The sequence below is a fragment of the Rhamphochromis longiceps genome, linkage group LG8 (genome assembly GCF_057381845.1).
Source record: "Rhamphochromis longiceps isolate RC_006_pf linkage group LG8, R_longiceps_female_GT1.1, whole genome shotgun sequence".
In the NCBI taxonomy this organism is placed as follows: Eukaryota; Metazoa; Chordata; class Actinopteri; order Cichliformes; family Cichlidae; genus Rhamphochromis; species Rhamphochromis longiceps.
In genome coordinates, this window is record NC_140564.1 from 10,294,744 (window position 1) to 10,316,972 (window position 22,229).

General features: G+C 41.0%; 2 protein-coding genes and 2 non-coding genes across 5 annotated transcripts; 2 read left to right on the forward strand and 2 right to left on the reverse strand.

The window, feature by feature from the left end:
• The first annotated feature begins 14 nt into the window (after positions 1–14).
• Positions 15–86, forward strand: trnaq-cug (transfer RNA glutamine (anticodon CUG)). The gene has a single exon. It is a non-coding gene; the product is annotated as a tRNA-Gln (tRNA).
• A 183-nt stretch (positions 87–269) lies between these two features.
• On the forward strand, positions 270–1,722 carry mrpl58 (mitochondrial ribosomal protein L58). The gene is made up of 6 exons (XM_085415203.1): positions 270–461; positions 658–682; positions 780–839; positions 944–1,026; positions 1,195–1,364; positions 1,443–1,722. The coding sequence occupies exons 1-6, from the start codon at positions 300–302 to the stop codon at positions 1,525–1,527; spliced, it is 585 nt and encodes a 194-aa protein (XP_085271329.1). The 5' UTR covers positions 270–299; the 3' UTR covers positions 1,528–1,722.
• Positions 1,723–2,308: 586 nt separating this feature from the next.
• On the reverse strand, positions 2,309–2,381 carry trnar-ucg (transfer RNA arginine (anticodon UCG)). The gene has a single exon. It is a non-coding gene; the product is annotated as a tRNA-Arg (tRNA).
• Positions 2,382–3,410: 1,029 nt separating this feature from the next.
• Positions 3,411–21,464, reverse strand: LOC146663089 (cerebellar degeneration-related protein 2-like). 2 transcript variants are annotated; one of them, XM_085415701.1, is made up of 6 exons: positions 21,320–21,464; positions 10,596–10,708; positions 8,929–9,077; positions 8,678–8,842; positions 8,349–8,556; positions 3,411–7,475 (listed from the first exon to the last, which is right to left on the reverse strand). In XM_085415701.1, the coding sequence occupies exons 2-6, from the start codon at positions 10,632–10,634 to the stop codon at positions 6,708–6,710; spliced, it is 1,329 nt and encodes a 442-aa protein (XP_085271827.1). In that variant the 5' UTR covers positions 10,635–10,708; positions 21,320–21,464; the 3' UTR covers positions 3,411–6,707. The 2 variants fall into 2 exon arrangements, with proteins under 2 accessions (XP_085271827.1, XP_085271826.1); XM_085415700.1 differs by lacking the exon at positions 21,320–21,464 and adding an exon at positions 17,559–18,151.
• Between the last annotated feature and the right edge of the window lie 765 nt (positions 21,465–22,229).

Below are 22,229 nucleotides of genomic sequence, written 5' to 3' on the forward strand. Positions count from 1 at the left end.
ACACTCGCACGTGTGGTTCCATGGTGTAATGGTTAGCACTCTGGACTCTGAATCCAGCGATCCGAGTTCAAATCTCGGTGGAACCTAACTTTTTCTTAATGTTTCTGCTTGCAAACATGTGGACCAAACCCAAATGTAAATTAACATGTATCTCACTAGCACACACACAGCTTTAATACTACTAACAAACCCCGACGTTTGGTGTGGAATACACCAGCACACATACATGTGCTACCGTCACGAGACGCAGCAACAGCTACACGACGTTCTTTTGACCGTCGTGAAGACGTCACTCCAACATGGCGGCCTCCATTGCGCGACGTTCCTATGTGTTTTGTCGTTGTGTAGGAATAAACGTGATTAGGCAGCATGTAACATTACGGAATGTTGTACTGAGGCACACTAACAACACTTTTCAGTCGAGTGTTAGTTACGGGACCCGAGAGGCAGCCGGCACACAGGTCAGTAAAATAAACGCGAACAGTTTCTGTCTTTCTGTTGTAGGAAGAATGCCTCTGAAAAGTCCCTTAAAAAAGGACTAGTTTACCAACTGTTTCCGAATAAAACTTATTGGACGTATTGAACGTAGGGTGTGTTTAGTTTGAGTAGTTTAAGTTGTTGCCATCGAGAAACAGGTTTTATTTTGACTTTTTTCAGGAAACCCAAGTTCACATTCCAGTAGGTAAGGACAAACAAACATATTTTCAAGAGGAATCACATATAAATGTCATGTCATTTATACGGTGTATTAATCCATATGGTCTTGTGTTATGTATTAGAACGTTTGACGGTATCTTACAGCAGAAGCAGCGGTCCTGGGGGTCAGCATGTCAACAAAGGTTACCACAGTTTAATTTTAAATGAAAATAAATACTTTCTGGTGCATAATTAGTGCATAACATAGTGCATGTTAATAAGATGGTCTACCATTTTTAATCCACAGTCAGCACAAAAGCAGAAGTCCGATTCCATGTGCAAACAGCAGAATGGATCCCAGAAGATGTTCGGAAAAAAATCCTTGAAAAGGTTTGTTTTCACATACTGTGAGTTAAGAAATATGTCTGACTTGTTGATGTCAATTTCATTCATTTCTACTCTTGCATCACAGTTAACAGAAAATACAGTTATTCTCTTTGCAGATTATTTTTTTTTAACTTTTTAATTTTCACCCCTCACTTTGATGTTGCTGTGCAGAACAAAACCCGAATCACTAAGGCGGGGGAACTGCTGGTGACCTCAGAGCTGAGTAGGAGTCAGCAGAGAAACCTTTCTGACTGCATACAGAAGATCTCTGCTATCATAGCAGAAGCCAGTGAGAAGCCCCATGAGCCAACAGCTGAAGACATCGCTCTCAGGGCAGCAAGGTACTGCTTAGAGTGGCGTTATTTGGTTGTTGATCTACTTTAAAAATGGCTAAATTTGACCTTAAATGTGTTGTGCAGGTTGGAAAAGAGGAACAAGGAGCGCCTCAGAAAGAAGAAGATTCATTCAGCTACCAAGCAGAACAGACGTGTGGATTTTGACTAAGTGGATGACTGTTATACTTCTCCCTCCTGCGATTTAGTGGCTATAATAATCAATCCTGTGATTTTATACTTATACTATTTATTAAGTGGTTGATGTACATATTGGGTTTTTGTTGTTGTTTTTGTTGTTGTTTTTGTTGTTGTTTGTAAAATAAACACTGAAAGCGTTTCATAATAAACACCAACAATGTTTTAAGTGAAGACTACTTTTAACTAAGAATGCTACTTTAACACACTAGGTTTAACGACACTTATAAAATTACGCTTATAGTAATAATAAACAGCACTTTGTTGACGAGAGAAGAGCCAAGGGTTATTCTTTCATGAAAAAAAAAGAAGGCTTAGCAGAGGATGGTTTCGATCCATCGACCTCTGGGTTATGGGCCCAGCACGCTTCCGCTGCGCCACTCTGCTGCCGATGGTGAAGCGAGTGATTATTTCTGTATTTAACTCACTGTTGTACGTGTTTGTTGTTGCCAGAACTGACTGGTAAGATTGCTAGCTTTTGTAACATTAGTGTCTTAATCTTAAGGAATAATCGTTTTCGCTAGTAAGTTAACCATAACGTTAGCGTTCGCTTGGACGGATACCATCAATCATTATTAGCTTCAGTAGGAGTTCCGTTTCACATACACAACATCTTCATTTCGTTTGGCTTTTAATTTTAACATTGACTCAAGGACACAAACATTCCAAAAAACTGCTGTCGTTTGGTGGAAGGTTAGCTGCCTAAGAGCAACTGAATCGAAAGCGAATTTGGCGGCTGCGGCGTAAGCAAAAGTCGACCACGAAGGGACTCGAACCCTCAATCTTCTGATCCGAAGTCAGACGCCTTATCCATTAGGCCACGCGGTCAGATTGATAGACGAGGAACCCAAGTATATCCAAATACCTAAATATATAACTATACGACGTCGGTACTTTATTTTCTACCACTATTTCAACCTCTATTACAACACAAATTATGTTATACCTTATAGAACAGCAGCGTTTTATCAGTAGCTGTTGATGAGAAAACTTTCCCTGTACTCACAAAATGTGCTGAAGTCTTGTGGTTTTTTACTACTCCAATAATACATCAGCTAAAGTCACTTTAAAAAGTGGCACAGAGGTGGGAAGCAACAAAGTACAAATACTTTGTTACTGTTTACTTTCTTCGTTAACTTTTCAGATACCTGTACTTTACTTAAGTAGTTATTTTTCTGACAACCTTTTACTTTAGCTCCCTATATTTTTAAACAAATACCTACACTTTATATATCTGACTTGTATATGGCCCACAATGCAAAATGAGTTTAACATCCCTGCCCATATCTGGTTTATGCAGTCAATTCTCTGGACAGGGGATAACCTAGCCTTCCTCTTACCAGCCATCACCTCCAACTCATCCTATGGTGTGCTGGAGTGTTCCCAACTCAGTATTGTGATAGAATTTCTCCAGCTTCCCCAGGGTCTCCTTCCAGTTTTGTATGACTGAAACACCTCACTTGGTGGAACGATCAGTAGACAATAGAGTTGGGCCTATAAATCCAAATATCAATGGTGTGGATCAATACAAGCGCGACAGGATCGATACTTTATTTCTATGCTTCTGAACGCTTCCTGGATGACCAAACTCTTCCTATCTTGTGGCCACTTCCATAGTCTTATTATTTCCGTCATAACCAACAGCTTGCAGCCACCAAAAAAGGAATGGAGATCAACTAATTTGTGTGACTGACATGACATTATCTCACCGGGTCAGGGAGAGAGGTTTGTGTGAGAGGAGACCTTAGGGTCTGATCCGCACATGCATAAACTATTTCTAGAGTCAGGAAGTGTTACTTACTCAGTTTAATTATACAACAAATACAAAGAGACTGAATGCATTATATAAATGCTTTATTAACAGGGTAAAGTAAGTCTTAGTTCAGTAATAATAGGAACTAATACCAGATTAGACTAAACATTAATGCAAATGTCTTATGAAGTAATAATGCACAAGTTTCAACTGGATAATAAAAGTAAAGCAAATTAAATAAATTTATTCTGACAGCATGTTATCAACATTCACATATCGGCACTAAAAATTAAAAAAAAGAAAGAAAAAAGAAAAAATTAAAAATTCACACAAAAAAAAACCAAAATACAGGTACAGTTTGAATGTTACCCATCCTAAATATGAAAAGATGAGGCGTCAGACATTTTAAGTGCAATAGGTAAGTCATTACAGTACAGAAACCCCATGAACCTGGTAGAATAATAACAGGCTCTGGTTTGGCATTGCTAACACGTGTTCTCTCATTGCGCTTGGATCATTCGAAATGACACGAGCGCCGACCTCAAACGCACCAGTTTGTTCACTAACTGTTTTCTGGGTTGCACACAAAATCCATTATCCACAGTGGGGTTTTTTCTCTTCCTAAAAACACACATGAGCCTCAAACACTAGTTTACGATCCCTCCGGTGTTAGCTGTGTCCATTTGTCCTCCACGACGCTGAAGAGCTGTGTATAAAATATATAACCGTAATAACATTCATTATAACAAAGGTTTACATATAGGAGGTTACCAAGAAAAAAGGCATAGTTATTGTATATTGTGAAAAAGGTGCAATATGTTGCAGGTTAGCTTTATAGTTTGGTAAGACTGCTAGGTGTTAGAAAAAGCCCTGGTTTGAAGCCTTATACCGGTTACACATCAGCTATTAAGTGTGAATGACTAACTATATAAAATCTACTTCCTCACAAACCTTCATGCCGTCTTCATTCAGTTATCACCCCAGCAACCAGAAATCCTCATGCTTTATATTTACTGTATTCTGTATGAAAGCTCATAATGCCCAGGAAACAGTGAAAACAGCTATCTGCAGAGATTCTCCTTTTGCAACTCATCTCTAAGTCAGAAGCTTTGTAGTATTTACTGGGCCTATCACAGATCAGTCGGTATTAGCATTTTTGTTGTCAGATTTGTGCCAATATGCAAACTTTAAACAGAACATGGGTAGAAAAATATTACTGGGGTAATTTGGAAATGGTAGCGATGGGCTCTGAAGAAGCTCTCAGTACTGCCTGCAGCCAGGGTTGCCAGGTCTTTCATTTTCCTGCACGTACTTTTTAAGCACTGTTGCAAACAGCTGGTTGGGAACAGATATTCCTTATGAACCTCGACTTTAGCATTTTGGCTGTTGCTGTCTTGTTAGATATATAGTATTAATAATACTAGCACTTCAATCAACAAAGGAGGTGCACAAGCGGTTAGTAGAATTAATCAACAGCAAGTCATGCTATTTTTTATGAAAGGGAGACAGGTGAATCGGTGAAGATGCAAGGAGTTTTGAACGTAGAGGAGTTTAAATCATCCAAAGCAACAGAGTGCACAAGAGAGGAGAAGAAGAGAGTGCAGGGAAGGTGGAGTGAGTAGATTTGTGACAGGAAGATAACAGTAACAGTGAAAGCTGATAACAAAAAGACAGGCAGTGGAGCTGGAGGTAGCAGAGTTGAAGATACTGAGCTTTTATTTGGGTGACCAGGAGGGGACAGGATCAGAAGGGAGTGAATTAGAGGAAAAGCTCAGGTTTTAAGTGAGGTAAGGCTGATAAGGTTTGTACAGACAGAAAGGCGTAATAGTGGACAAAGGATGCTGAAGATGGAGCTGCCAGGTTGGAAAGGAGGAAGAGCACAGAGAATATTCATGGACGCAGTGACGGAGGACATGCAGATGGTTAGTGTGACAGAAGAGGGTGCTAGGGACAGGGTGAGAGATCGAGGCAGATGATCCACTGTGGCCGAAGAGCAGACCAAAATGGGTTTTAGTACCAAATTGTAAACGTGCATTTCCTCCAGAGGTGGGCATTTTTCCATCAGAGTTTAGGGGGACTGACTTGCTTTTGCAGCCTCAATTTTGGACCCTTCTGGCCCTTTTTGTTTTAATGTTTTATCACATACTAGAAACCCTGTCTGCAGTACCTGCACCGTGTTACGTTCAAATAAAATCTTAAACAAGTACTAGTTATATATATGCTGATCTATGCCATACAAACTGTGGATATATGCAATGTTGTCCAAATGGTTACTTAATCTTATCTTATATAAATGGATTTTGGCAGCTACCAGCTATGTTAGTGTCAGCTGGACAAAAGCCAGTGTGAAATGTATTGCTTGATAATTAATTTAAAAAAAACAAAAAGTGACCCCAACGTTTCAAACACTTTCAACGTAACTGTCATTTCACTAGTGCTCATCTCCGCTTTTGACCTGCTAGCAAGGCAACTGGCCAGCTATAGGTTTTGAGTGCACTCAGTAATGTAGAAGACTGAAAGATAAAGAATATAACCAGGTATAAAGATAATCATTTTACTACCTAGTATTAGCAACAATAATCCAGTATCAGTCAGTAATCTCTGTATTATATTCATTCACAACACTTTTGCTCCCCAAAACCCACAACTTGTTATGACAAGAGTCGGGTTAGTGTTTATGTTAAATGAGCGGTGGCTTAATAACATACAAACACAGCACTGGTATGGATCTTTTCATCACTTTCCCAAAATCTCAAACTATTGAAGGCGAAGCCCCGTAAACTTTCACTAAGCCAAAGTAAGGTCACACACAGGAAGGAGGAATCTCGTCCAGACAAAAATGCTTCACTAGAGTTAACGCGACTAGTGATATTAGTCAAAGTAGCACCTCCAGGTCACCCTTGACATCCTCGGCTTGTGAGGTGAGGAATCAATCTTTGTCTTATTATAATCACAGAAATGCTAGTTTAGTTCTCTATGTTAAAAGCAACACATGACAGACATTGATTTGTACTCGTGTTTCTCTCAGATATGCAGTTTTATTAGTTTTTGTGAAACTTTAGCTTTTGGTGTACTGGTCAGGCCCACAAGCTGTGTAATAGTGTTTTAAGTATAGTTAGTAAGGCAGTGAAGCCAGAACAGACTTTGGACCAGGCTGAAATTAAATTGTTTATGTTTTTATGCTTAAGTTCTCCAACTTTTACAGATTGATCGCATGCAAATCAGAAGGTTTCAGCTCTCGATCACAAGAGTCTGACGTGACCTCAGTCAACCTGAACCATAATTCAATTTAGTGGTTTTAAAAGTAGCACCCTCTATAAGAATGTTCGCACCGGGCACCTTCGCAACCTAACACTGAACAAGCAATGATGCCACCGTCTCTAGAGCCAGTCGGTGTAAATTTAGTGTTTACTAGATTTACCAGATTTACCAGGTTTGCTAGTTTTCGCAGCTTTGGTAGCTTTGATGTCCATCTTAGTCTTCTGGATACGAGAGAAGATCTCCTTAAAAAGGGCTTTGTACTCTGGAGTGTTCTGCCCCAGCCGCTTATCCACCGCCTCCACCTGTTTGCTGATGCTCTCGATGGCTTCAGGGGTGGACGGCGATTGGGTGGGAGTAGGGGGAGGTGCCACGATGGGGCCCATGGCACAGTCTTTCATAGACGGGTCCCTGGAGACGGGCCGGGAAGTCTGGACGCCGGCGTGACACAGGCTCTCTTCGTGTCGTCGACACTTCCCCAACAGCTCCTCGTACTTCTCCAGCAGGGCGTGGTACTGCTCATCCACCTCTCTTAGGATGGACATCCCTCTTTTCCTCACGCTATTGGCGTGCAGAGCGTAGCTGCCTCTCCTTCTGCCGGACGCATCCCGGGCCACGATGGCATTGAGCGCCGTGTCGCTGCAGCTTTTCCTCACAGGACTGGAATCAGGTAACGCCTCACCTCCAACACCTCCTCCACCTGCTGTCTCCTCCCTGACGCCTCCTCCCGTCTCCCCGACCTCCACTTCCAAAAAGGTGTCGGTCTCCGGGGTGATACTGAGGACAGTCTGGGTAAGAGCCACACCATCATCCTCACTGCTCAGGAGGAAAGTTCGAGCTCGGCGCAGCTGCTGCAGCTCCTGCAGCTCCACCTCCAGCTCCCGCACTCTCGCCTGGCATCTCTCAGCATCCTGTGAGCACAACCAGTTAGTTTTATTTCAAATAAAATTCATTACCCACACTCGATATAAAGACATAAATAGCACATCATAGGAAAATTCTCCTCCACTTAATTGTCTTTAATTTATAATCAACAAATCATCATTTTTGGATCAGTTGATCAAGTTACAAGGTAGTTTATTAAACTGCACACAGATCAGATTTAAAGAACATTTTACCCCTTTCCATAATCAATGACTATTTAGTCTGACAGATGCAGAAACTTTAGGCTGAAGTGGCTGGAAAAAAAGAAGCCAGTGTGCTGAAGTGCAGAAACCTGCAGTTTTGCTAATGGCCACTTGAGGCCGCTCAAGCGAGCATGTACACATGGACTTCTACTTTAAAAAAAAAAACAAAAAAAAACCTTTCTTGCAGGAAAAATAAACATGCTCACCACTTGGTTATTTAAAAAAAAAAAAAAAAAAAAGCTGAGTGGCATCTTATTAATACTCTATTTATGAGCACCAATTATGTGGTATCAGCATCTGTGACGTACCTCAACAACATATACAGCTAGCTCACCAAGCCTCGCTGTTCACATGGTCACACTTTTGACCACATTTGAATAGAACAATATGATTATGATTAAGGCCATAATTCAAAACGACACTCCATTAGTCAGTAGTTTTCATTAGGGGTGATCAGCATTGAAGACATAATTAAATGTCATAACCAATGAAATCAAATGGACTCTGACAAATTAGCACTGTCCCTGCTAGCAGTTAGTTTCACTTTGGTGGAAAAAAAACAAAAACAAAAAACAACTTGCCGATATCTTTTCTGCTTGTATGTTTTCCTGTATCTTAACAGCCAAACATGCTTAGTGCATTATTTTTGCACCCCACCTGCACCCGTGTCTGCAGCCGGGAGAACTCCGATATCAGGAGGTTGCACTCCCTCTCCACCCCTTCCCTGCGACTCCTCTCGGCCCGGACAGCAGCTCTCAGAGCAGACACCGCTTCCCTCAGGTGCTGGTTCTCTTCTTCAAATGGCTGACGCTTGGCTTCCATAGTAAAACTTTCAGCCCTGCCCACTACAAACTCATCCTCATACCTGACAAAATAACAGATGAGACAAATATTTAGCAGTTTGATGCTGGCATGCAGTGTTTAAGCGTGACTTTCTATAACTACTTTCCTCTTCTTTCTCATTCTATGGAAGACAAAACAGGTACCTGGGTGCTGTGCAAAGCTCCCTCAGGCAAGGGAATGAGTGGATGGTCTTGCGTCGCTCTCTCTTCTCCCTCCTGACCCGCAGTTGCTCCATGGAGCGAAGTTGCTCCACCTGCCCTGACAGAGACTCCACCTGGTTCTGCAAAGTCTCAATAGTCCCCGTTAACCTGGTGCATAAGAGAGGGCAAAGATTTATAAATGAATGAAAGAAGGCCAAAAACATGGAAAAAGGAAAGCTCCCAGTCCCGTTCACCTCTCGATCTTTTGCTGCGAGGACTTGCTGTCCATCACCAGCGTGTGGTTGGTGCGTTCCAGCTCTCTGGCGGTCCCGTCCAGCTGCTCGTACACTTTGGCATGCTGCTCGTTCATGTCCCGAAGAACCTCCAGCTGCTTTGACAAGTACTGGAAACAAACGCATACACATATTTAGCGCAAATAAAAATGCGCAACTTCAGGTAAAGTTCCAACAATCTCTTAGATCTCTGAAGCTAGAAGCTTTTAACGGTCACTTAAATTTGGCTTTCATTTACTTTTTACAGCACATATGTAGGATTTATCACTGCAACCTAACTCCTGAGCCACTAAACACCTGCTGTACAGCTTCACACCATACTGCATGATATCATTCAGCAGATGGACTTCACCAGTTAGCAGAAAATTCCTTACTAAAGATAAGCGCATAAATAAGCACGTTGGGTGTTTCCACCCAATTTAATTTAATTCAAGAATTGTGCTAAAGCATTGTGTTACACAGAAGAAAATAGTCTACAGCAGTGTAACAAAGGGACAGTTCACAGGTCACCTCATCCAGCTCCATTGATAGAATAATAGAATAATAGAATAGCCCGTTATTTTCATTGTACATGCACACAGAAATTATGGGTGCCCTGTTCACCATAAGCTCAAACGTCATTCTGTTCTAAAATGCTCCATTTAAGGCTGGGTTTTAAATACTTTTGGCTCTTTGTCACTGAGAAGTGTGAGCACAAAGGCTCCACCCACCTGCTGTTCAAATACTCTCTGTACAAGGAGCAGCAAATAAATAACAAGCTGGCTCGAAGAAAACCAAAACGAAAGTTTGTTACAAACTCCGAACCAAGGATTTGCATCAAGGTCCAGTATAAGGTAATTTAATTAGATTAGATTCTGTTATTAGCCATGCAGAGCTACTTTACTAGAGTCTAGGAACAGGAATATGTGCACAGAAATGAAGAAAATAAGCCCTGTTTAAGATTAACCTTCAAAACAGAGAGAAGGCCTCCTGCCAAACATACTGTCTGGTGGTTCGACACAGAGGAATGTAACAGCGGAAGGCTGCGGAAAATGCAGAAGGAGAAACATGATCTCTCTTGTGTTTGGAAATGAAGCCTTTTAATGGATCCATTAGGACATTCTGATAATGAGAAATTACAATAGTCTAGCCAATGTGTACCAAATGCACAAAGTTGTTTTTTAGCATCACTCTGAGACAGGAAGTTCCTAATGTAGATAGTCGTTTTTCATATAAACAGTTGTCTTAAAAAAAAAAAAAACTTTTTATGTACAATTAAAGGACAAAAATAGTTCAACCCAGTAGTACTGGACGCCGAGGTAATGCCATCCAGAGTAAGGTATCTGGCAAGACACCGTGTCCCCTTCGGACACGAGTAGAAACCAACAGGCTATCTGCACGTTAATGTCTTTAAGCAGACTCATGTGGCATAAGGAAAAAAGCTGGGTGTCATCTGCATTGTCACCTAATACTATTGCTGAGTACAGAGCCCTGTGGGACTCCATAACACATTTTTTGTATTGCAGAAGAATTCACTTGCAATTGCACTTCCTGTAACAATTCTGTTCACTGCTGTTACTAAGTGCCCTTGAGCTGGCAGTCCTGTGATATTAATTAATGTAATATTTGCATTGCTCTGTGGTCCACACCTCGATCTCTTGCACTTGCTCCTCATTGGTGATGTACATTTGCTGCAGAGAGTCCTCCAGCTCTTTGTTCCTCTCCAACAGAGTCTTTCCCAGCTCTGCTGCCAAGTGGAGATCTAGAAAAAGAAGCAGATGAAACATTTTTAAAGAGAAGGAGGCAGATTGAATGAGTGAAAGCAGAGAACAGGAAGGGAGAGGTGTGAAATGAACAGTGACAGTGGGGTGGGGGGTATCTCACAGAAGAAGACATAATGCAGCTGCACAATTTAGATGACTTCTGCCACATTTAACGCCGCACACAGCTCTATTTTAAGCAAGGTTATAACTACAATGATCCATCACATCGCCTTAGTCTGCCCTGGACCAATTCAATTATAGAGGGAAGACAGCGAGGCAGCGCTCCTCCCTGCAGCACGTCTCCCTCCAAGCCTCCTACTCTCCACTGACTGAATACGAAGGTCACAGATTGGAACCCAGATTATTTGGAGTGACACATCTGAGATTAAGAGGAGAATAGAGATTTCACTCGCTGGGATGCTGTCTTTTTCTTAGAGAGACCATTTACTCTGATTTTAGCACATTTTAGTGTTTTATTTATACGTCCCGGCTGCTAAAATACTCCAAATTAAGATGAGCAGCATCCACTTAAACCGTGCGCTGACTCAGCAGTACTGATGGCCTACATTACTGGCTCTGAGTCAGCAAAATGTGGCTTGCAGCCTCTCAGAAAGTGAAGGACTAAACAGCCAACAAAGTCATCTGTCATGCAGTCCAGCCTCTGGCTTAAGTAATGAATAGTTAGCAAATGGATCAATGCCAGGCCATAATACATCCAGGCAACTGATAACCTGCATCACTGCAACATTTTCCTATAGTTGCAAGCACATAAGCAGGAGTACACAGAGCTGTTCCCCCATTAGATCTGATATATACTCATCATATTTGTATGACTGGTGCAAAATACTTTATGATCATCTACTTCTTACACACTTTCTAAATGTATTGATTTGAGTTTGAGCTTTTTTATTTTCAGTAATTCTACATTACATTATTACATCTTTCCATCTGGATACTGTCGACAACCAGTCTAAATTGTATTTAAAGTTTAGTAGTTTGTGGTTTCATTTTAAGGGAGAGAGAATATGAACCACAAATCCAGAAAAAAACAAAACACATGACATAAAAGTCATAAATTGATTTGCATGTCATTGAAATGAAAGCAAAACACGACTTACTAACTGGTAAAGAAACCTAAAGATTTTATTTTTGATAGAATGAAAGTCTGGAAACTGGCTAGGCTCTTTAGCTACTCCTGTGTTGCTGTGGGGGTATAAAGATCCACCCAAGACCGTTCTGCATTGTTCTAGTTGAGGGAAGCAGTTTCTCAACCAGTATCTATAATACATGGCCTCTACCGTCGTCAATGTAGCGAAGTTGTCCTGTACCCTTAACAGGAAAACAGCCGCAAAGCATAATGTTTCCACCTCCGTGCAAACACTGTGTGTTGAGTTGATGCCAAAGAGTTTGATTTTGGTTTTGGTTGGGCTGAAGGTGACTGACTGTAATCTGTGTGCCACGTGGGCACAAAGCCAGTCTGTGGGAGCCAGATTTCTGCTGGTTTATAGGGAACCAAACTTATTTCAATGACATGCAAATCAATTTATACTTTTCATGCAAAGTGTTATTTCCTGATTTGTGGTTTATATTCTGTCTCTCTCCATCACCATGAAACTGCTATAAAAATTAGCACAATGTTACCCTAATTAGCGCTTCTCTTATAAATATAAAGAAAACGAACCTGCATTTTTCAGAAGTTGTCTTGATGATGTGAAATACAGCCCAAATAAAACCAGACAACCCAAAAGTCTTTGTGTCTACAAGATGTCGAAGGGGATTTGGCTGATGGAGGGAGAGTTAGCGCTACACAGCCTAAAGCCTCAGTATCAACACAACAACAGAGGAAGAGGGGGAGGAGAGAAAAAGATGAGGAGGAAAACAAAGGAAGAGTAGAAGTGGGGAAGAGGGCCAATCGATGAAACTCACTGCACAAGACAACAACTTTGCAAGTTAATAGCTGTCATAGACAACTGTTTGCTCCAGACAGACCTGACATTGACCCACAGGTGACATCACTGAGACCGGAACACCGACACAATTACATCATGCATGAAGAAGCTATCCAGACAACCCATGCAGCCAGCTGCCAGAGTGTCAGTACTTCAGAGAAAAATAAAAGTTTATTTTTAAGAGTGTGTGAATGCATCTGCAGTCGAATCCATGCATTCAGTACAGCACGTAGTGATGTCTTCCACAGGCTGATTTTTGGTTAGGTGTGTATCACCCACGAGACTCACTGGAATGTGGAAAATAAGACTTCTGGTTCCTCTTTTCTAGTGTTTCAGACTAAATTTGTAACAGAAAATGCACTAGAAACATTCACCAGACAGAAGAACTACACCATAGTGCTTATCCGGGCTGTAATACTGACTGCAATGATGCATACTACATGGCAAAGTAGCAATTTATAAAAACATCCTGGGATATTGCTCTCTACTCCTGAGTGATGTAAACAGTTATGATGTAACAGGAGTGCTTAGAGAGCTCTCTCATCAAATGTATGCAATCAAACAGCCCCCCAGTCTCAGCTGGTAGAGCCACTTATTAGTTTCTTGGTCATCGGCCAGGAGAGGCTCAGGCTAACACACAATAAACCCAAACAAAGAAGCAACAAAGAAGCATCCCAATTACACGTCTGCATCCTTCCTGCTTTCTCCTCCTTTAAGAGTCGAAAGCTGAGACGTGACATCATGAGTAGTTTGTACAGTTACAGGCCTAGTTTAACACCTGCCACATCCAAACACACACTCAGACTTTCAGTTTGTTTTCACTTAATGTTACCCTTCATTTTTTTTGTTCTTTTCACTCATATAGCACTTTTTGTTCTTTTCTCTATTTAATCTATTCAACCAGTATATACTGCTCATTATGAAAGTCACTTAAATATGAATCATGTTTATTTCTCCAGTTGGATAAAGAGTTGGGGAAATTAAATCTCTGTCAAGATAATCCCACAACGCTTCAGTAATGCTGAGGTCCAGGCAAGACTCAGGTGTGTTTTTTCCATCCAAGTATGCTTTTACTAGAGTTTTTGTCATGCTGAGAAATGATGCCATTTTATAGTGGTTCAAAAGCTGACTGTACTTTTTCACAATGCCATTGATTTTCATCCCCAACACCACTCGCTCAAATACAGCCCCATGATGCAACTATCATATTTTAAAATATGCACCTCTCATAAACATCGGATTATAAGATGAAAACAGGTTCAGCCACTTCTCTTAGCTTCACCGCCAATATAGACACATACACACTCATTTTCATATCTTAGTGAGGACATCTAGCTGAGATAATGCTTTCCTTAGCCACTTACCCTAACCATCAAAAATGAATCCCTAACCCTCAGCCTAAACCTAACCATAACCTAATAAGAAACCTGACACTAAAACAACATTTTTAGGCTCAAAAATGACTTCAAAATCATGGGAACAGGCATTTTGGGACTGTTGGTCCTCACAAGTATAGTAGCACAGCAATGTTCTGTCCTGAAAAAGACGTCTAAACATGCACACACAAGCCAGCAACCTCCAGGAACGACTGCCAAACAGTCTGAAAATATAAATTTTTTTCCATGATATGACTGTATCATGGTCAGTATAGCTCTTGAGCAATCTGCGTGTGAGCTCATGTGAGAAACCCTAAAAGGATGAGGAAGCTTTTTTGCAGCTCAGCTAAAAAAGTAAACAAATGTGATAAAGCAGGGTTGGCTTGAAGGCAGGCCTACATTGTGGCTGAGAAGGTTACCATATGAACTGACAGTGATCCTTGGTCAAAGACGGTAATGGCAAAAACAGGCAAAGACTACTATTACACAGTTTTAAACTCTTTTAGCAATTCTTATTAAAAACTACTAAAAAGAAAAATATCCTAATTTCATCCACCCACTCTCCCACCCAGCTACCAGGTAAGGAGCGGGGTACACTCTGGGCAGGTCTCTGGTGCAGAAAGAAATCCTCATTTATCCACATTTTAGCCAACACTTCTGTGGGGAAAATCATCCCAAAGAACATCAACTTACAGTGATTCCTGCATGACAACAAGGTAATACGATGAGAGTGGTGTGCCTATCCAAAGGACTCGATGCACCTAGAAATGCCACACGACTGAAGATGAACTGGGGCAGTCAGCACTTTGTAGCCCAGCACTGTTCAGAGAGGACTGACATCCTCTCTGTTCCATCAAACTCAGATCTCTCTGAGACACAGCTCGTTTCTCTGGCTCCAGCCATTTTGACTTTCCGCTCTCACACTGTCGCTCTGATTTGCCTCGTCTTTCTTCTAATTTCACTCTCTTCTTCCTCACCATCTCCCAAAATAAAGCCAATTAAAGACCCGTTTTAACCCTCGGTTTCCTTAATGTGTGACACTTGGTGCACAGGAAACAAGTTAGCTTATCAATCGATGACATCATGATGGTAAGTGTGTTTGTTTGTGCGTCCATTGGTGTTTCTAGTCAGGTAAAATCACAGCATCAGCACCATTTAGCCTTAGGCAGGGGAAATGTAGCTTAGCATTATAATTAGATGAGCAGGGAGCAGGTGATTGAGAGATTATACACGACAGGAAATGAGCTAAGTGGTACAGAGAATGTGAAGACTCACAGCTGTGGATAAGTCCTAAAAACATAATTATACAAGTCCCTGAATGATCAGGTTCAGACTGGTTTCAAACTGGCTCATGAATATCTGCAGATGTTCCATTCATCAATAAATAGACTGTGTGACTTCATTCAAAATGTAATTTCCTGAGTCACCGACATTTAAAAGCTCCCTGGAAATGGAATATAAAAAGCTGCCGTCATTCAGATGTAGACCAGCTGATACATCTGCTACAACATCAGCTGCAATTTGTATGAACACTGAAATCGATTTGAAAGGCTTAGTAAATGTTTATTGTATCTTCAGCTCGTCGGGCTTTACTAATTTTTTGTCATATATACAGTGTTATAATAGGAAATCCTCATATTAAACATGGCAAATTTTTCAAATAATAAAGTCAGTGTATGTACAAGCTTCAGATTGGATGCTAAATGCACCAGTGTTTTCTCCTCTTGGCACTGTATGATGTCAGTAACAGAGGATATTCCTATTATGGTCATCCGAGGCACACAGCTCCACCCACCAGCAGTTCAGACTTTATGTTTACAATGGGCAGCCAATCAGGAGAGAGTTGGCCAAACTAAACAGCAACAATAATTTCAGGGACTTCACCAAGGAATAAAATAAAAATTTAGAGCTGGAAATGAGGACATTAGGTGTTCTTTAAATATAGCAACACTGACAGTCGAGTCCCTTGTGTTGTTACTGGGCGGAGGTTATGGTGTTAATGGAAAGACACGAGTTAATTAGCAAGCTTTGAACTGGAAGGTTATTGAGATTTTTCCTTCACAAAAGCTAGTTCAATCAGAATAATGTTGGCAAACTGCAATTCTTTCTTTTTTTTTTTTCATTTATTTATTTTACAGAAAAATGTTTTTTTTATCTCTTTTTTTTAATCTTATTTTATCATCACTAGTCACTGGTAACTAGAGCTGGCCATCACTAGACATCCCACGATATGATATTATCATAGCCCCTTATTCGCCATATGAAAATATTTCGATTTTTTTGTCCTTAAAATTAAACTTTGTCAATACATTTTTTTATCCAGTAAGATAAAGCTATCTCACATCAGATAACCATCTCAACACTGTCACAAAAACCTGCCATAAATGTCACCATAACATGCAGTTAGTCTGCTATCAGTCTGGCATCAGTTTGTAGTTTAATGGTTAGCAATTGCATGCTAGCTGATAATACAGCCATTAACAGTGGTAAATCATTGAAAAATCACATAGCTGTTTCCATCTACATGAACAGCAATCTAACTATTACATTTCTGCTCAGTAACCTTCCTGTTCTTGAGGAATATAACAGAATACAACCAGCTGGCAGCCTGCTGAGTTGTACTCATTGACTAAGACTCATGCAGACTGATGGCAACATGTTGGCAATCTGTCTGCATTTTTAATTAGACAGAAATCAGCCTTTGACAACCTCACTGAGAACGATTGCAGTCAGTCCGAGTCAGACTGCAACTGTTTGCAGAAAGGTTTCAAATACCTTGCAATCAAACGGGTCCTGCTCTCTGCAGCCATTTAGTCGCCATCTATTAACTTGCTCCAAATTAGGAGCTAATTTTCTCAAGCTAAGTGTTTCTAGTGTTGGGTTACCTCAGGGTGGTGGTGCATGTCCCAAAGTATTTGAATTTCTGTAATAAAATATTGATATTTGGTTTTCCTTGTTTTTAACTATACTGTATCGATATTTCCTCTCAAACTCTACTGATAACCGCAACATAGAGGACATTCCTGATGTCAAAATATAATAAAAATAATTGTGATGCAGAGGTTAAAAAATTGAATGGCTCAGCTATATTTTATAATGGGGATCCCTCACACAAAGCATTTAATAAATCAATACAAAACAGGTGGAAAAATATTTTAAACACATCGACCCAGAATTGCAACATCGGTGCCTAAAAATATGCGCTTTAGTTCGATTAGGACTTTCATGGTGGACCCTGACACGGGTGCATCACATTGATGCTGACTACTTCCAGCCATGCAAAGGCCCTGCTTGGCATGCTTTCAAAGCATTGTTGTCAAAGAAGCGCGCTCCTTGGGAACTCCTTCGCTGTTTTTATTGATCGCGCTGAAGCAGAGCAAGCAAACGGCTCCAAATGACTTCTCTGTCGTATCTCACGACAACAGAGTCTTTGTTCGAAGAGGCCGGCTGAGCGGCCGGTGCCAGAAGCTGACAGAAACAAGGGATGCTGCGGGCAGGCAGGATAGGATGGTGACTTGTCTTACCCTGCTCCAGGTCCTGCTGGTCGTACCATGGCTCTTCCTCTTCGGTTATGAATTCCTCCATTCTCCCTGAGCTTAGCATGGGTTTCCCCGCGGCTCTGTCCGGACAATAGACGTCCTGCAGGAAAGGATCCTCCAGAAGACAGCGGTGGCTCCTAGAAGCCGGAGCTCTTTTCAGCGCTGTGTTGTGCCTCGACGTGTTTCCTCTTTCCTTCCTCTCCTCCGCGTTTCCTCGGTCACTCCCACTGCCCCCCTCTCATCCCCCCCACCACCACGCACCGGCTCATCCCGGTGCTCTGACCTGCCGCCTCTGCAGGCTGCGCCGCTTCAGGAGTCTACAGACGTGGCAGAGAATAACGGCACTTCCTTTGCCGCTGTTAGCGCCAGCATGCTCACGACGCCTTCACGTACCGCTCGTAACACCCGATTATCTCCACTCGTCCAGCTTTTGTTCAAGTGCGCCCTCTACATTGATGTCAAAAGACAGGTCAAGACATGCCGTCCATAATTTAAGCTCATTAACTGCAAGCGCAACTACTGCGGGGTGACAAATTAAAGGAAAAATGTTTACCCTACACCTAGTCATTTGTTGACGTGATTTGGGTCTACTTGTTCGTTTTAGAGAAGGGAATTTTACATTGTGGGCCACATACAGCCCAATTTCTGTGTAAAGAAGTTTAACTACACATTTAATCCCTGAGATGTCTTAATATATGAAAAAAAGTGCTATTTCAGCAGTACGTCTTGGTTTTTCTGCATTGCTGTGGCCGTAAAATGAAATGGAATAAAAATAAATTGTAAAAAATAAATGTGTACACTTACAGAAAAAAGTCTGTTGCTTATGTCTTGATATTCTAATGGACTCAATTCTTTATTTGTTAGGCCTGGGTATCATCTAGAATGTAAAACTGTGAAATTTTGACTTAAGTGAGGAATTTTGTGTCTCATCTCATCTCACAGGCAATATCATTAAAAGTCATCTCACTGTGTTGCACTATATATGTTGCATGCTATCTGCACCACTAGAGGGCGAGCTGGTGTTTCATGCTTGTCATAACAACATCCTGGATCTTTCTTACAGTCCTGTGGGGGGGGAAAAAACAGCAACACAAGACCGTTTACTTTGTAATGTTTTGTATATCAGGACAGAGACTGAAAAAGTCATATAGAAAACGATTCCTTTATATTACTGCTAAAGATGGATTTTCAAGCTATTGAATCATGAGGTGTGCTCACCTTTTCACACACAGCTTTGGTTAAATAAATAATGGAATAGCATGTCATGCACTGTTGTTTATTAGAGGTTGAATCTACCCAACTAAGACCTACTGAGGACCATTCAAGGGAGGGACAACTTTGCATTTGGTGTGATAAGAGCCTGATGATCATGTCCGGTAAAATGGATGGCACATTATTTATTTCTTAGCCATTAGAGACTGAGAAACAGGAAGAGGAGCCCCAAAACTAGACCAACATTGCCCCAAACACACCAAGAGACTTCACTCTCTTGTATCCACAGTGACTCTCCTGCCGGCCAGGTGTAATGGTTGTAAAGACAAATGAAGAATGCATGGTCTGACATACAGAGATTCCTTCATTTGTAAGAGAGACCTATATGGACTCCTCTGCACCTTTGAGCTTGTCCATTTTCACTGATTAAAGCTGTAACACTAATGAAACAGGATTGGGATTTACATGTTGGTCATTTTTAATGATGATATGTCAAATGTATAGCATGCGCTTTCATTGACGTCAATTCACTCAAGCGCTTCAAATCCACTGACATAACTCACCCACGTGTGTATTTGTATAACAGTGACATCTACAGCCCTGACGTGACACTGGAGCTACAGATGGACGCCAGACTGGGTCTGGTCTCCCAGTCAGAGGAGCCATTTTCACGCTTTCTGACACTGTGACAGCCTGCTGTGAGCTGGAGGGTCCTCTGAGGAATGTGACTAAGTAACTCAGCTGGGCAAGCAGTTCTCATGCATACACGAATACTTGGGCTATCTATACGAGCTGTTGTTGAGGTGACTAAAATGGGACATTTTCTGGGTACACGAGGGTTAGATTTGACCTCTAGCCCCTTTGGTGACTGTTGCACTATGACAATGTGTAACATAAGGCTTCACAGAGGAGTCATCATCCTCCACAGTTGAATCTCTTTATTGCACACATTTATGAAGAGCTGCCAAACTCTGGCTACACACAACAGTTTTGATTTAAAACAGACCTCTGCTCTGAATTCTGAGCAGCTTTGTGTTGGATGAAAACAGAGGGAAAATAACCAGTTTTGCAATTCAAATAGATGTTTTGTGTGCTGAAAGCAGTGTGTTATTTACCCCCATACATACATATGTATTATCAGCCCGACTATGGAGTTAATGGACAAGCTTTTTGAGCAGTTGGTGAACAACAAAAAAAGGCATCATGGCCGGTTTTGCATGATTTATAAAGTGATTAAGACTATCACAACTCTGCTGCTCACACCAAATGATTTATTTTTCCATTCAGTCGCACAACATTTTCACATGTTCACTCATCTCACACTTCTTCTCACCCACAAGCCTTCTCTTCCTTTACCAGACATGCACAAAAATCTATTGTGTGGCACAAAACCACACAACTAAAAACTGCAGCACAGCCCTATTGTGCCTTCTACACGAGTCTCTTTAAAAATGTTTAGTGTGTTATGATCGATCGACTAACACACACTGCAAAAAAACTTTAGGCAAGTCATAACAAAAGTTTGAGCAGAAAAAGGGGAAGGAGTTGGAGTTAATGCAATCCAAGAGATAAAAAAAAAAAAAAAACAGAAACTATTAAACTGAAAAAGCTGGTTTTAGACTAAAACTGACAACATACACATGCATACCTTGGTTCCACAATACTAGATCAGTCAGAATTAACTGAATGAATTTGAAATAGAAGTGGCTTCAAAGCTTTTTACCAATTGGTTTCCTATTTTTGTCCCCAAGTAGCTGCATTGCATTAATCTCTGAAGCACTACTGATGACTGGTGTGGTCTTATGCATGCTAAAAACTAATACAAGTAGTTATATACTAAAAAACCCAGACTAAACAAAGCTGAGGAAATATGCAGTAGTACAGGGAAGTTTTTAGTTTGCCTTTCTTTTGAAACATTCAATACATGCTGTTCCTGATGTCACAGCCCAACTAGAAGGCGAAGACAAGACGAGGTGGTAATTTAGAAAAAGACCATTTATTTACACGAAACATAAACTAAAGGAATATGTGTGTATCAGTCAGCAGTGTAAAGCATGCACTGAGGAGTGGCAGAGTATGAGGAATGCAGGATAAAACCAAAAACACATGCTGTTGTTGAGCTAGTCTGAGTCTGGGAGACACGGAGCGAGAAGAGGAAGAGAGCTTTAATGAGCCCAGGTAGCACGTTCAGCTAATTACACTCCAATTATCTCCTGCAGAACAAAGCACAGCACAAAAAAAGAGAAACACCTAGTGCCTAATCATTACCAAATGTAGGTTTAATAACTGCAGCAAACAAAAAACAAGATGACCAAAGATAGTTTTATATTCAAACAGTGAATTGTTGGAAATTGAGGACAAGTTTGAGGTTTTATGTGCTTCTTAACATCGCCCTGCAGTTCTCTGAATTAGACTGGCAAGAGTGATGTTCGTATAAATAAATCTGTGCATGAATGCATTTTTCCATGCGTGCTTTAAATTGTTATTCTAAAAAAGTATGACCACAGTCGGTGATTTTTACCAGCCTTCCTCACCTGTACGGTCCAATCCATGCGTTTCCTTTCACCGCATGACGTTCAGTACTGACAGTGATGTCCAGTTTTGAACTAATAAACCCAAAGATTCCAGGAACAGGATAACAAGCTACCTTGTGTCAGTGAATGTTTGATTTAATGGAAACGAGCGAATCCCTGGTGTACTAAACATATGATGTCAGCACAATGTTTAGGAGTGATGCAGAAAAGGCTCGGTTTAAATGACACAAACGCTGACCCAGCCAGGTCTCAGAACCACTCAAGCCTAAAAACTAAATGCAAATGTTAATGTTTAGCCTTTAATCACTGATTACATTAAGACAGGCTGTTCCAACACTGTTTAGTGTGAAGTGGTGCAGAAATCCAGAATTAATTCTTAATCCATTCATTCTCTTCTGCTTATCTTTATCAAGGTAGCAGGAATTTAGAGGGTGGGGGGTGAGACCAAAGGGTGAGAGGCAGGATGCACCCTGGACAGGTTGCTAGCCTGTGGCAAGGCACTCACGTTCACAACTATTAATCCTTCATCAATTAACTAATCTTATAATCCAATCAAAAGAATTTGAGCTGCTATTCTTTCCTTATACAGGACACCAAAGTTCATGAAGCAAGAGTGTTGAGTACACTATGAGTCTGACAGCGTCGGGGTCACAAGGTTAAAATACGATCACATTACTTGCTGTGCTTGACCAAAACAAAGCCTGAAAGGAGACTGATTCAGCCAGAGGCCTTTATTCACAAACCTCCCCACATCCTACACAGGGGTCAATGAAAATCACCCTATTGTTACACACTGAGCTATCTGACCCGAAGCCACTAACCTTTTAAATCAGTATTAATGACATCCCCACAATCAATCTTCCACAGTATCTGTAAAGGAGATGATTATATTAAAGAGTCCTTTAACTGA